This window comes from Chelonoidis abingdonii, chromosome 5 (genome assembly GCF_003597395.2).
Source record: "Chelonoidis abingdonii isolate Lonesome George chromosome 5, CheloAbing_2.0, whole genome shotgun sequence".
NCBI classification, from domain to species: domain Eukaryota; kingdom Metazoa; phylum Chordata; order Testudines; family Testudinidae; genus Chelonoidis; species Chelonoidis abingdonii.
In genome coordinates this window covers 12,430,474-12,444,423 of record NC_133773.1, presented here as the reverse complement: position 1 = coordinate 12,444,423, position 13,950 = coordinate 12,430,474, and the positions used below count along the sequence as shown (strand labels likewise).

At 46.4% G+C, this 13,950-nt stretch overlaps 1 protein-coding gene across 2 annotated transcripts in view; it reads left to right on the top strand.

Annotated features, from left to right (window-relative positions):
* Positions 1-1,532: 1,532 nt before the first annotated feature.
* Positions 1,533-13,950, top strand: part of LOC116814586 (interleukin-8-like) — a 30,388-nt gene continuing 17,970 nt past the window's right edge. Inside the window, exons 1-4 of one of the 2 annotated variants that reach the window (XM_032762318.2) lie at positions 1,533-1,712; positions 1,990-2,116; positions 2,216-2,299; positions 3,613-3,697. In XM_032762318.2, coding sequence (XP_032618209.1) covers positions 1,634-1,712; positions 1,990-2,116; positions 2,216-2,299; positions 3,613-3,634 — 312 coding nt within the window. In that variant the 5' untranslated portion in view covers positions 1,533-1,633 and the 3' untranslated portion in view covers positions 3,635-3,697. Of the gene's footprint in view, positions 1,713-1,989; positions 2,117-2,215; positions 2,300-3,612; positions 3,698-13,950 lie in introns of those variants that run through there. The other variant, XM_032762317.2, reaches the window with a different exon arrangement.

The window sequence follows — 13,950 nt, the reverse complement described above, 5'->3', positions numbered from 1 at the left end:
GTTATTTAACCTTGACAAGCGAAGTTCAGAACTAAAACGAATACATCGATGTTACGCTGAGCCAGCCACAAGATCTGGCTTCTTTATGTCTCTGGATCAAATTTGAAGGGAAAAGAAGATGAGAACATGCACTCAGGAGATGCTCTATGCTCATGAGAATGATCCAGAACCTGCGCTTTTGGCTACAATGTATTTTCAACATTAATTAATTTTCAACATTGTTACGATATTGTGACATGCAGGATAAGAGTGCTACTGGAGTCATCGCATTTTTGCATGACAAAGCTGGGAGTAATGTATTCATGGAGATGAGCCTATACTTGGCTGTACCATTGCCAGCTGTGAAGCAGAGAATTGTTCTGCAGCTTGCCTGGGTGAAAACCAGTCTTTGGTCAAGTAGGATAGAAAAACCTTAATGCTCTTCTTGTTCTGATAATCGAATGTAATTTCCTTTGTACACACTTGTTTGAGCAAATAATAACTAAATTTGTGGCACTTAAGGTTTGCAAGATGCCAGTTTAAACATGCAGCATTTCAGTACTCAGTGTTTTTTACTTTTGATGTTTGTCTAGCCAGTCTACAATCTGTTCATTGTGTTCAATTTCCTTTTAGTCAGTAATATGCATGAGGTTAAAGCAGCAAAGAGTCCTGTGGCACCTTATAGACTAACAGACGTATTGGAGCATGAGCTTCCATGGGTGAATACCCACTTGTTGGGATGCAGGACTCTTTGTTGCTTTTATAGATCCAGACTAACAGGGCTACTCCTCTGATAGTTGAATACATGAGGCTGACTTTCACAAACCAGGTACTCTTTGGCTTTCATTACTACCTGTTCACATGAAAGGAAACCTCCAAAAAACATTAGCCCAGGGGTCTCCAATCTCCTTAATTGTGCCCTGCTTAGGAACAATACATCTTTTAGGGGATTTCATCAGCTCTTTTCTCAATCTTTACATACGATTTAGTAATTTGATTGGAGAGCAGGGGCGGAGGGGATCTAGCGTTGGGAATTGATGGTGGCTTAGTCTGTTGAAATAACTAGCTGGGAGCTCAGAGCTGGCGGCTAGCCATTGTAATGGTTCTGTATTCAAGGATTATTAATAACAATAAAAATATTCATGCATATTAACTAGTTGTGTATTAACTACCAAGCTTGGTACCTTAGCGTTACATTTCCTCCTGAAATGGAACCTCTGCCAGGCTGGTTAATGTTATTTTCCCCGGGGGAGTCCCAGGCACAGGTGGGGCGCTGGGTGTAGAGAGAACACAGCTCACTCCTACTAATGATTACCTGGCTGCTGCTCAGCACGCAGGGCCAGTGACCCCCAGGCAGGCTGACCCCGCCTGGGAAGGGCCGCGGCGGGTTAGCCCCAGGCCAGGGTGTTACGCTCGCAGCCTGACTGTGCCTGACCCATCCACGGCCCATGTGAGCCACGGGATGGGGAATGGGAACTCCCCGCCTCCCCTCCCCGGGTGAGTGAGCCCCGCACCACGGGATGGGGCTCCCAGGAATTCCCCGGACTGCGGGTAGCTGACCCAGCGGGGATAAAAGCGGCCGCGGGGCGCTGCGGTGGCTCACAGCTGAGCCGGGCCCAGATCCCAGCACCAGCCTCCGCCGCCAGCCCGAACCATGAGCCGCCCCTGGAGCTTCGCCCCCGGCAGCGCCCTGCTGCTGCTGCTGCTGGCTGCCTGCGCCGCGCTGTGCCGGGGTAAGGGGCTCGCTGCGCCGGGGTGGCCCCGGGCTGGGGGAGTCTCGCTTCCCACTGGGGCTCGGAAGGACGGACCGGATCCAGGTGTCCGAGAGCCGGGCGGATGCGGGGAGTCCCGGGGGGATGGATGGGACCCAGGTGTCCGAGAGCCGGACGGATGCGGGGAGTGCCCGGGCCGGGGGCATGAACCGGACCCAGGGTGTGTCCCGGCCCCCACCCCTCTGCAGAGTATCTGACCGCTGGCAGGAGCTGACTCTTTCTCCCCCTCCCCGAGCAGGCGCCCCCATGGCCGGCGAGCTGCGGTGCCAGTGCCTGCAGACCGAGACCGCGGTGATCCACCCCAAGCGCGTCGCCCACGTGGAGCTGATCCCCGAGGGGCCCCACTGCGAGGTGCCAGAAGTCATGTAAGTGTCGGGGCCCTGCTGCCCCCCCGCCAGCCTGCGCCCCCCTCCCCGCTCCGCCAGCCCCGCGCTCACCCCGCTTTCCCCTCTGCCTCCCCGCAGAGCCACCACGAAACACGGCAAGAAAGTCTGTCTGGATCCCACCGCGCCCTGGGTCAAGCTGATCGTCACCAAGATCATGAACAGGTACCTGCCTGGGGGTGCTCCGGGTGCTCCCAGCAGGAGCCAGCTCTAATCTGGGCGCTGCCGGGTGTGGAAGGGGGTGTATCGATGTAATGAGCCGCCCCTGGGGGGTAAAAGGAAAATGAGACTTGCCTATAGCAAAAACAAACCCAAATCCCAGGCTTGGCTTCCTCATTGATTTAATAACCCAACCCAGTGCATTGGCTGGAAGCGGGACTGGGCTGGCAGAAGACTGTTCTTTACAGAAATGTTTCTCTTCCCCTGAATAGACTGTTTGTCATCATTCAGAAATTGTCCTGTGAATTGGTTCAAGCATCAGCACAGGTTAATAGTCAAAGCCTTTTAAAAAGGGAGCTGGATTCACCTTAGGACAGTATATGAGATTTCCAGCCTTTAGAAATGATGTGATGAGGGTGCAACTTGGTATTGGCTACCCCAGGTTCTCCAAAGCCATGATATAGACAGGCACGTTTTTTCTCCACCACTGTGCTGGCTGAAAAATACTAACTATATTTACAAAGCAATAGAAAGAAAAGTAGGAGCCTTACAAAGCCACATGCAAATCAGGGCTTACTATTAATTTTCAGATATCCAGAAATCTGATTAGTGTGACTTCTGTGATTAAAGAGCCCATTCCAGCAGCCTGGTGCTGGACCCAGTTCTGCAAACACTTACACTTCTATCTTCATTACTGGCTTAATGAATAAAACTATTAGTCTGTGCATTGTAGAACTGGGTCCTAGATTGCTTTCTTTGATGCTACACTAACCCTATCTATTTCTGTTCTCTTCCAACACAAATGAAGGTAGTTTTAATGATGATTAGCATATCTCTATCGGTAGAAATTCATGTCCTAAAATTGACCTTATGTCTCTTGTAAATATAAAAAACAAAACAAAAACAAATAACCTTTTAATATCCAAGTGACTTGTCATCCATTCCCATTGGGTCCAGATTCTGCCACTCTTGCTCATCCTGAGTAGTATCTCATTCCCCCAGAAGTATCACTGAAGTCAGCTACAACTGGTTCCTGCTACCTATTTCCCTTTATCAGTCTGGCTGAGACAACCTTTACCAAATAATGGACCCTATGACTTCAAGGGAGAAAGCCTGGCTCTGAAACACTCATTGTTCAAAGCAATATATAGCTGAGGGTTATTAGTTATTTTGGAGTTCTCCGTTCAGTTTTCAAAATACTAAGTGCTGAGATAACACCATTCTTGGCAAAAACTATTTTCCTTCAAAGCTAGTCTGGGATGTATCACATTGGCTAAGCGCATAAGTGCTGATTTTAGTTCATTTCATTTTCCTTTCAGTACAACATCAAAAAAACCATGAAGAAAACCTCTGGATTTGCCTGCCAAGAAAATGGCATTTTGTGTCCCTGGACTACAAAAAATTTTTTTTATCTGAATTTGTGCTCATCCTATTTATTAAATATTTGTTTGTAATACTGCAAGATTTTACTGTATTTATTTAAATATTGCAGCATGCTTTGTAATTAAGGTGGCTACATTAACCCCTCACTAAGAGAAAACAGAATCAGAAAGCAGGATTCACTGTGTTCTAGTAGCACACGCTTTTACAAGCATTCCCTTGGTGGACCATTTCAGAAGATGATCTTACGGACTGTCTCATCCCACCACTCTGATGATGTCCACTATTTGATTAACTTTCCGCATACCATCAGGAAGAGCTCTAGACCATGGAAAAGAGTTTAGGAACCGCAGTATTCATGTATTTCATGACGGCATCTCCAGTGTAATACATGGCAGCCCAGAGTTCAAAAGTAAGATATGGATTTTTGTTTAGATTTTCATTTTTTTATATAGCAGCCAAGGGAAGATGATTTGCATAGCTAATCCCCAAAACATCTGATCATTTCTGTTCTGCACACACTCCTGACTGATAGGAAAACGTTTTCCTAGCTAATGTAGCAGTGTTTCTCAAACTGGGGGGCCTGACCCAAAAGGGAGGGTCACAAGCCTATTGTAGGTGGGTTGTGAGATCGTAACAATGTCACTGGGGGAAAGAGCAGTCGGGGGGGACTGGAACAACATCCATTGCTCTCTGGCTGCCCAGCTCTGAAGGCAGCACCGTCACCAGCAGCAGCAGCACAGAAGTAAGGGTGACAGTACCATACAGTGGCACTGCCTCCAGAGCTGGGCACCCAGCCAGCAGTTGCCAGCCACCCTGCTCGGAAGGCAGCACTGCCACCAGCAGCAGAGCAGCCGGAAGGGTGGCAATAGCATGAGTATACTGTACGTACCCATGGCTGCAATTTGCTATCGCTTTTTCTGGGAGGTTGTCACAGCCCGAAATATTTTCAAAGAGGGGCCCAGCAAAAAGAAAAGTTTGAGAACCCCTGTAATATAGGAAAACGGTAAGAGAGGAGAAGCTTCATCCAGACTCCGGTGGGTGTTGGACAGAACCCAAAGTGAACCCAGCAGTTGTTCTTTCCATCAGCTTCACATTCACCCTCCCCAAAAGAAAAGCTCATGCACTGAACTTGTTCATACAAGTGTATATTGCTTTTGTCTAATCTCCAGTGCTCAAATCTGAAGGGAGCTGGTGTATATTGTTCCCTGCAACCTTAGACGTGTTTCGCCATTTAGGTTTGGCACAATGTCCATTTGTCTATGAAAAATGCTGTGCTGCTGATGAATGGTTCATTTATTATGGACAGAATTCTGTCTTTGGATTCCATGTGCACAATTTCCCCTGTCCTTGCTCACATCCTGCCTGGCAGAAAATCTACATTGAAATGAAGAGGAATCTAAGCTAATATTTTCAAGGCCAAACTGACATTTAGATGATTAAGGACTCTAGGATTTGGCCCAAAATAACTAATCAGATCCCTTTTATGTGAGGACATAGTCATTAGGACTGTGACGCTGGTAAGCCAAGAGCCAGCTCCAGCCAGGGCCGTGTCAGCTGAGAACTGACAAACGCAGATGGAAACCAGACAATAAGTTAAATGTATAAGAATGGTATAAATGCATTGTTAAATGTACATGAATATATTTGGTATTTAAACTTCATGAAAACTAATGGGATGCTACTTGCATTATTTTCACTTCGGTGTATCCTGTTATAATGGAATAGCAAACATGTACATTGTATATCTCCCCTTTCTAACGAAAAAACCCATCACATGAGAAAAAAACCTTGTGTAATGCAAATGAAGAACTTTAATAGGGAAGTGCTAATTCTTGCGCGTTTCAAAGCACGTGGTCATTGTGCCTGACCAGAGATCAAAGACTAACTGCACTCCTCTCTGTCTGCTAGCAAAGAAAGAGCCCATGTGGATAGCCAAACTGTCTGTCTGTTTTTCTGTGAGAAGAAGCTATAAGTACGGACACAAGGAAAAGTTCTTCCTCTCTGGACTGTTTGTATTCTAATAGGGCAGAACAGCTGAACGAGAAGATGGAGATCCCCAGAGTTATCCTGGGTAGCCCTAAAAGACTTTTGAGAAAATGGCAGATCACTACATCTCTGCTCCCGTTTGAAATTATAGACTGTGACTCACCTGTACATATATTTTTACCTGTTTTAACCTCCCAATAACTCTCATTCCTTTTTCTTAGCTAATCACCCTTTTATTAGCTTACTACAGAATTAGCTACCTGCATTGGCTTTGCTGTGAGACTAGGATGCAAATTGACCTGGATGAGTGATGGGTCTCTTGGGACTGGGTGTTAGTTGAAATATTTTGTGATTTTTGGTGTCAGTGACCATTTATCACATAGCATGGCTTGCCTGGGTAGCAAGACAGACACTTCAGTAAGGACACTGTCTGTGACTCCATTCTAAGACTGTTGTGGTACTTTGGGAGTTCACACTTGTTACTGGGCTGGGGGAATCTAATTATAGAACATACCACCAGGTTGGGGTGTCTGCCCGGCTTTTGACAGTCTGCCCTGAGGCAGGCGCTCACGGCTATGAGTCACTCCAGACAGCATGATAAGGACTTCAGATGGTACAATAAAAAAAACCAAAACAGAATTTGAATGGACATAATGCCATTCTGAATCTCCTCTTCTTCCTGCCCTTGAATTATTATCCTAGTTATACCATCTGATTTCCATCTGTAAACTCTGTAGGGCAAGGTCCTTATGTTGCACACATTTTGTATCGTGTCTTGCATTTTAAAGCACTAGACTATAACAGTGATGCTTACAAACTATGGAAGAAATCTATTCATCTTCTAAGAAGAATTCACCAAATCAGATAATTTGCTCCCTTTCAAAAATTGCACCAGAGCATAAATACAACAAAAGATTGTTCCAGGCACGTTCTGGGGATTAAATGGACCTTTTGATTCTGGAATTTCCATTGTATGCTCCTAATAGGTTTATTCGTTTTTTTTAAAGAAATAAATGTTTGCTAAAATGTACCTGGCCTTTATTTCCATTCATTGGCATATATTACATAGCTTGGTCTTAAATTATGTATGCAATTAAATCCTGTGAATTTGCCCAAAGGCTCAGCTACACTGTCTAAATTTGCACCGGGATGGAGTTATGGGCCGCAGTGCTTAAACTGAACCTCATATCAGCTCACTGGGAATTCTGCGCGCAGTGGTGGCTCGGTTGGGTCTATGTTGCTTAAATTCCATTTCAAGTGAAACAAAATGACGTGGGCAGTTGATACTTAATCAGCAGCTAAATTCTTAGGAATATTCAGCCCCTTGGGAAGACAAATTTGGTTACAAGCATAAAAAAGGAATAACCTCCTGTCTCTGAAATAAATATTAAAAGTATTGCTTGTAACCGCTCCATCTCAAAACATGTCCCCAGATTAAATTATGAGTTAGCATGACGATTTATTTTATATGGAATGGGGAAAAAAAGAATTCTTGCAGAAGTCAAAATAATTTCCAGGTCAAATCCTGATTGGATGAGCCTTTTCTTTAGAGAAGTAGGGGAAGGCACATTACAAGGTAGCGCCTCACTGTTCTTAAACTGAATGGATCACCTAAATTGGAAAGGCACAGAGGAAGCCTGGGTCTGGTCGTATTCAGTGGAGAGAGGGAGATAAAGGCCTGGGAAAGCCTGAATCCAAGGGAATTTAAGGTGAGTGAAACCACAGGTGGTCTAAGTGTGCTCTCAGTTTCACCAGTGGGGTACATCAAAGGGAGTGGAGTTCAGAAGTGAGATCAGAATCAGATCCCCGCTGTCTCAGAAGGCTTGGAAACTCATCTGCAATTCCAACTCTCCCATCTACATCCCTGCTTCCGTTCTCTCTGACACAAACACTTCTAATGCTGCACCCAGATCAGCAGAGCAATACTTTCCCTCCCTGAGCCACAAATATTTTTTCTCTAAATGACTCTGACTCCTCGATATAAGCGAGGTTGTCAACAGAACTGCCTTTGGCCAGATCCAGTCTGAATAAAGGAGGGGCAAACTTTGCTTACACATCTCAGCCCTGGCATGCAACACACCTGCTCTTCAGGCTGACTCTCTCCTGAGCAAGCCACCAGTTGTGCCAAATTACAGGGTGGTTTCATAAAGTGGGTCAAGCAGCCTCCCAGGGCTTCTGACTTGAGGGGGTTGTTTTGCATTATGTAAAGTTCAATTGTTTTAGAACCCAATTAGCAGTGCCCATGGGATTGTCTCCTGAATCATTTCTTCATACACTCAGAGAAGCCAGACATTTGACTGTCCCAACAGGAACTGTGGCCTATAGACAAGCTATTCTAGCAGTCTGCGTTCATTACATCACTGGTTGGCAATGCCACGGTGTTCACTCTTCCACTATACTGTACATAGGTGTTTCACACTAATGAATTAGGGGAACAGATTATGTAAAATCTTTGGAGCAGCGATTGTCTTCTTGTTGTGGGTTTGTACACAACCTGGCACAATCGGATGCTGGTCTATGATTGGGGTTCCTAGGCATCACCTCAATACAAATAATTAATAGTCAGACTGTAAGAGCCATCTGCCCCAGAAAGTCCCTACACTTGAGGAGGAGAGGAGCATACACTGTATCTCTCTATTCTTGAACACATTGGCCATGGAAAGACGAGCTGAACAGTAGATGACAGACACTTTGCAGGCAGTTCTGCTCATCAGCAAGAGAGGATGGATGCAACAGGAGTACATGGAAGCCAGTTTAGGTATCAGGCTGTGAAACAAGACTAAGAATATGTCTACACTACAAAATTAGGTCAATTTTATAGAAGTTGATTTTTAGAAATCGATTTTATACAGTCGATTGCATATGCGCACACTAAGTGCATTAAGTTGACAGAGTACGTCCTCACTACAGTGGCTAGCATTGACTTATGGAGCAGTGCACTGTGGGTAGCTATCCCACAGTTCCCGCAGCCTCCACCGCCCATTGGAATTCTGGGTTAAGCTCCCAATGCCTGATGGGGCAAAGACATTGTTGTGGGTGGTTTTGGCTACATGTCGTCAGTTGCCCTCCCTCCATGAAAGCAATGGCAGACAATTGTTTCTCAGCTTTTTCCCTGGGTTACCTGTGCAGACGCTATATCACAGCAAGCATGGAGCCCGCTCAGCTCACCATCACTGCTGCTGTTGTGGGCAGGTTTACTGTGGGGGCTGCTGTGATCCAAGTAGCCAATGCAATCATTGACATTCTGTTATCGAGTGTAGTGACTCTGGGAAATGCACGGGCCTTTTTAGATTTTAGGTGCATCATATTCCTGTTCTTTGTCACTGGTGAAGAAGTCTTGCAGCTGTTCACTCCAGTCTGGTTGGCGCTGTAACACCCCATAGCACTTCTGTGGTTGTCACATATAACAGCTCCAGAGCTCTTGCTCTTTTGCCTTGGCCCAGGTACCTTGCCCTACCCGGACCTTCAAGCATTTGACACAGAAGCACTTGCAGCAGCTGGCATTGCTACACAGCAGCAGCTCCTTGCCTTTGCAGCAGACGGTGCAGTAGGACTGTTAACCATCCTCGTCGGACATGTAGGTTGGCTGGGGGTTCTGGGAACTTCTTCCCTGGCTGGCTCCTAGCAACCTCCAGGGCATGGTGTACAACTCCACCGCTTCCACCGCAACTCTGCTCTCCTGCTCCCCAGTGATGAGCTCAGGGGATCCATTCAGGTACTCCTGGGTGCTGCTGGCAGCAGACGGTGCAGTAGGACTGCTAACTGTCCTTGTCCACCAGTTCTGCTGCAACTCTGCTCTCCTGCTCCCCAGCAATGAGCTCAGGGGATCCGTTCATGAAGCCTGGACAGTAGCAAGGAGCAGTTCAACTATAGGCTGACCAAGTGCAGAATGGTGGTAGAATGTGCCTTTGAACGTTTAAAAGCTTGCTGGTACTGTTGGTCAGACCTCAGCGCAACCAACGCTCCCACTGCTATTGCTGCTTGCTGTGTGCTCCATAATATCTGTGAGAGTAAGGGGGAGACGTTTATGGCGGGGTGATAGGTTGAGGCAAATCTGATTTTGAGCAGCCAGACACTAAGGTGATTAGAAGAGCACAGCAAGGTGTGTTTCGCATCAGAGGGACTTTGAAAACCAGTTTCATGACTGGCCAGGCTTCAGTGTGACAGTTGTGTGTGTTTCTCCTTGAGGCAAACCCACCCCCTTTGTTGATTTTAATTTCCTGTAAGCCAACCACCCTCCCCCCTTCGAAATAAAGTAACTATTTTTTTGAAACCAAACATTTTTTCTTTATTAATTAAAAAAAAAATTAGATAGCAGAGAAGGTAGCCCGGGTGGGGTGGGGGAGGAGGGAAGGACAAGGCCACATTGCTTATTGTAGCCACACTTAATATCAAACTGCTTGAATGACAGCCTTCTGTTGCTTAAGCCATCCTCTGGAGTGGAGTGGCTGGGTGCCCGGAGCCTCCCCTCCCCCACCCCATGTTCTGGGGTGTCTGGGTAAGGAGGCTATGGAACATGGGGAGGAGGGTAGGTGGTTAGACAGTGGATGAAGCAGGGGTCTGTGCTCTTTTTGGCTTTTGTGCAGCTCCAAAAGATGTTTCATCATGTCTGTTTGCTCCCCCATTAGCCTCAGCACCAGATCCTGCCTCTGCTCTTCACACTCACTTAATTCTTTCCTGGCCTCTGCCACTGAATGCCTCCATGCATTAAGCTGTGCCCTATCAGTGCACGATGACTGCATGAGCTCAGAAAACATGTCATCATGAGTGAGTTTTTTTCACCTTCTAATCTGTGATAACCTCAGGGACAGAGATGATAGGGGGAGTGTAGAAACATTCTATGCTCTACGATTCTGGAGGGACTGCACTGTCACCTGTGCTTCTGAGTACTCCTGAGTTCACCACACTGACCAAACAGAAAACGAAATTCAAAAGTTCCCGGGGCTTTTCCTGTGTTTCTGGCTACTGCATCAGAGTTCAAACTGCTGTCCAGAGCGGTCACAATGGAGCACTCTGGGATAGCTTCCGGAGGCCAATACCATTGATTTGAATCCACACTACCCCAAATTCGACCTAGTAAGGTCAATTTTAGCGCTACTTCCCTAGTGGAGGACGAGTACAGAAGTTAATTTTAAGAGCCCTTTAGGTAGACGGAACGAGGTTGGTTGTGTGGACACAGTCATTTTTAAATCGACCTCACATGGCTAAATTGGACCTAACCCCACAGTGTAGACGAGGGCTAAGACCCTCAGTGAAAGCAGTGGTCTAACCACCCACAAAGCAGAGAACATGACAGAGAGGGCTACAATAAGCTGTGTGGCTGCAAACAACAGACCTTGCCGGCATCAGCTAAATGACACACATGCCATATCCCAGACTGAAGCCAGAACTTTGACTTCAGCACCACAAAGCCCCTGCCTCTGGTAGCTAAAGAAGAGTGTTGGTCACCTGTGGTCTTCATACTACGGATTAGGCCTTCTGGGGTTGCAGTCACGAGCGAGCGACATAGTTACACCCACTTGAGCAGGTCTGACATACAGATGGCATCAATACACACACACACACTTAGCCAATGAAATTGCAGAAATTAAAACGGGCACCTGATAGCCTCTCGGTGCCCAGATCACAAAGGCCGCCAGCAATATTGACTGTATCTGCAATAAAACTGAGGCTGGACTAGTCATGGAGACTGTCCTCTCATCCCTGGAGATGTTCTTTTGAGATCAGCAAAAGGAGAAGTGTGCAGAAGCTCATGTGATCACTGGATAAAGAGAGGGCTTTGGGCTACTGGGCTATCCATCCAGTTTTTCATTATGAACATGGGTTTTTAAATGTTTGAGTAAATTTGGGAACAGACGGTTATGACAAATTGTGGCTTTTTGCTCTGTTTCCAGAGCCTGGGATGGCAGCTCTGTTAATGGTGGATAGGCCAGGCTGAAAGTTTCCAACCCAGGCTGAAGTGCAGTGGCTGAGAACTCCAGGAATAGAAGACTGGAGTAGATGCCTATTCACTATGCTGTTGGTGTTGCCTTTCAGTGCTACACCTGAAAAAAACAGAGCACTTTGGGCAAACTCTGCTGCCAACTGAAGTCAATGCTGGGTGCTGGATGCTCACTCAGCCATTTTGAAAACCAAGTTACTTAATACAGGCAACTAAATATGTATTTAGGATTATAACTTTAGGCACTGCTAAAAAAATCCATGGCCTGTATTCAAAAGCTAAGGGCCACCTTTTCAACAGAGTTCATCACACGACAGCTTCTATTTGGAAAGTCTGGGCTCTCCCCCTGTGTTTAAAGTGCCCATTATCCAGTAACTCTGGTGGATCCGCGGAAGACAGAACTCTTTTGGAAATCTGACCATCTAAGTGGGAGCTGAGCGGTTTTGAAAATCCAGCCCAATGCTGCTTTTGGCTGTATTCTTCTAAGGATACCCGAAGTGTCCTACAAAGGCATTCACTTACTGGGAGCCGGGACAGGCCCTACCTTGTCCTGTGTCAAGGACGAACAAAGTTAGCACAGCCACTTTCTGATGCCCTCACAAAAACCAAGAAGAATGTCTTCATTCCCCATCCAGAGTGTGACAGTGACATGAAACCAATTGCTGGGAAGTGGAAAATGTGGCTTGCACATTTATCCTTCGATTACAACATTTATTTTGTCTTCTCTGTGTCATCACTTCGAGCAGTTGACATGCTATCCCCTACGAAGATGCATGCTTGTGCAGTTACTCCCATTTCTGAGGTCTTCCCTGTTTCAGACACGTCAGCATGTCTGAGCATGAAATCTGATCCATTGACCTTTGCTGTGCCAACTGTACCGATACAAGAGATTAATGTATTCACTGCTGCTCACTGCTTTAATAGGCACTGAACCACTCAGTCACTCTCGTATTTCACCATCTCCTGGCTGTGTAACCACCCATATGCATATATTGAGGCCTCTACTTATATAGTGGAAGAGTCTAGCCATGAGTTAATCCCAGTTTTGGAATCTAGATGCTGTGCAGATAATTTTCTAGTGTCATGCAGCTCTCACCCTGGAAGGAGTTCGCTCTTTCAGGATGAGCACTCAGTTGTGGTTTCTATTTAATTTTGTGGACAGTGTCTAACCCAAGACGTGAACCTGTGTTACATTGAGATGAATGAGTCTCAAATGTTTTGAAGTTTCCTTATCTGAAAGCTAATTATTAATTATTAATCATTAGTGTTATTATCATTGCAGTAGCACCTTGAAACCATAGTCAAGGGCCACATTATGGTAGGTGCCATAGAAACATGGAGTGAAAAATAAAAAGACCACCTTCCTGGCACCACAGAGACCTCATGGGTTGGAATCCAGGCCCTAAGTCAATGGGAATTTTGCCATTTGCTTCAGTAAGGCAGGATTTCACCTATGATGTGTAACAGAAATGTACACAAATGCAGAGCTAACAAGAAGAACCTGTCTGTGTTAAGTAGGGTGTCTTGCCATGTAGGAGCAGCACCAGCCAGGGTATTTCATGAGGCTCCAGGAAGAGCTCCTCACCTTGCTCTGCTCTCAGGCAGCACAAAAAGCAGCACACAGTTAACAGAAAGGTGACGCATGTGCAGAGCTCTTGTGTGATGGAGAAAGTGCACATAATTTGAGGGCGGGGCAGGGCAGAGAATGGAGCAGGATAGTAGCACAAATGAGAAGGGTTGGGAGAACCATGGCAGAGTGAACTGGAGAAGAGAACAAGCCTGGCCTGGGAGAAGGAGACGGGGGACCCAGCTAGGGACGAACAGAGATGGGGGAATGGGAAGAAGGTTGTGAGAAGCAGATATAGAGAGTGTGGAGACCAACGGGGATGGGAGAGGGATAGGCAGGACAGGGATGATGTGTGAGTGAGAACAGCAAGGGCAAGGGAAGCAGAGGAAGAGAAAATGGAAGAATGAAGAGAAAACATGGAAAGAGGAGGAGACAGAAGCAAACAAACTTCACAGTCAGGCAAGAGGTGAGTTCCCTCTAGAGAAACTTAAACAAGTTTCAGAGTTGGAGAAGCACCAGGAGGCTCAGCCACCTGAGCTAAGGCAAGAAAGCTGGACATGGGGTGGAAGACAAAGGAGACACACATGAGGGAGAGGATGTGGAGAGATCTCCTTTCTCTTGCATGGAGAAATTCCTTGAATGCATCCTTGTATCCAAACCCAACTTCTGCATTTCTCTTGGCTTTCCTTCCCCACCCCCATTCCCTCACCCATTGCATTTGGAGAAGCTGCCTCACCTCTGCCTGCCTACAACTCCCTGGCAGGCGTCAGGCACTCAGCC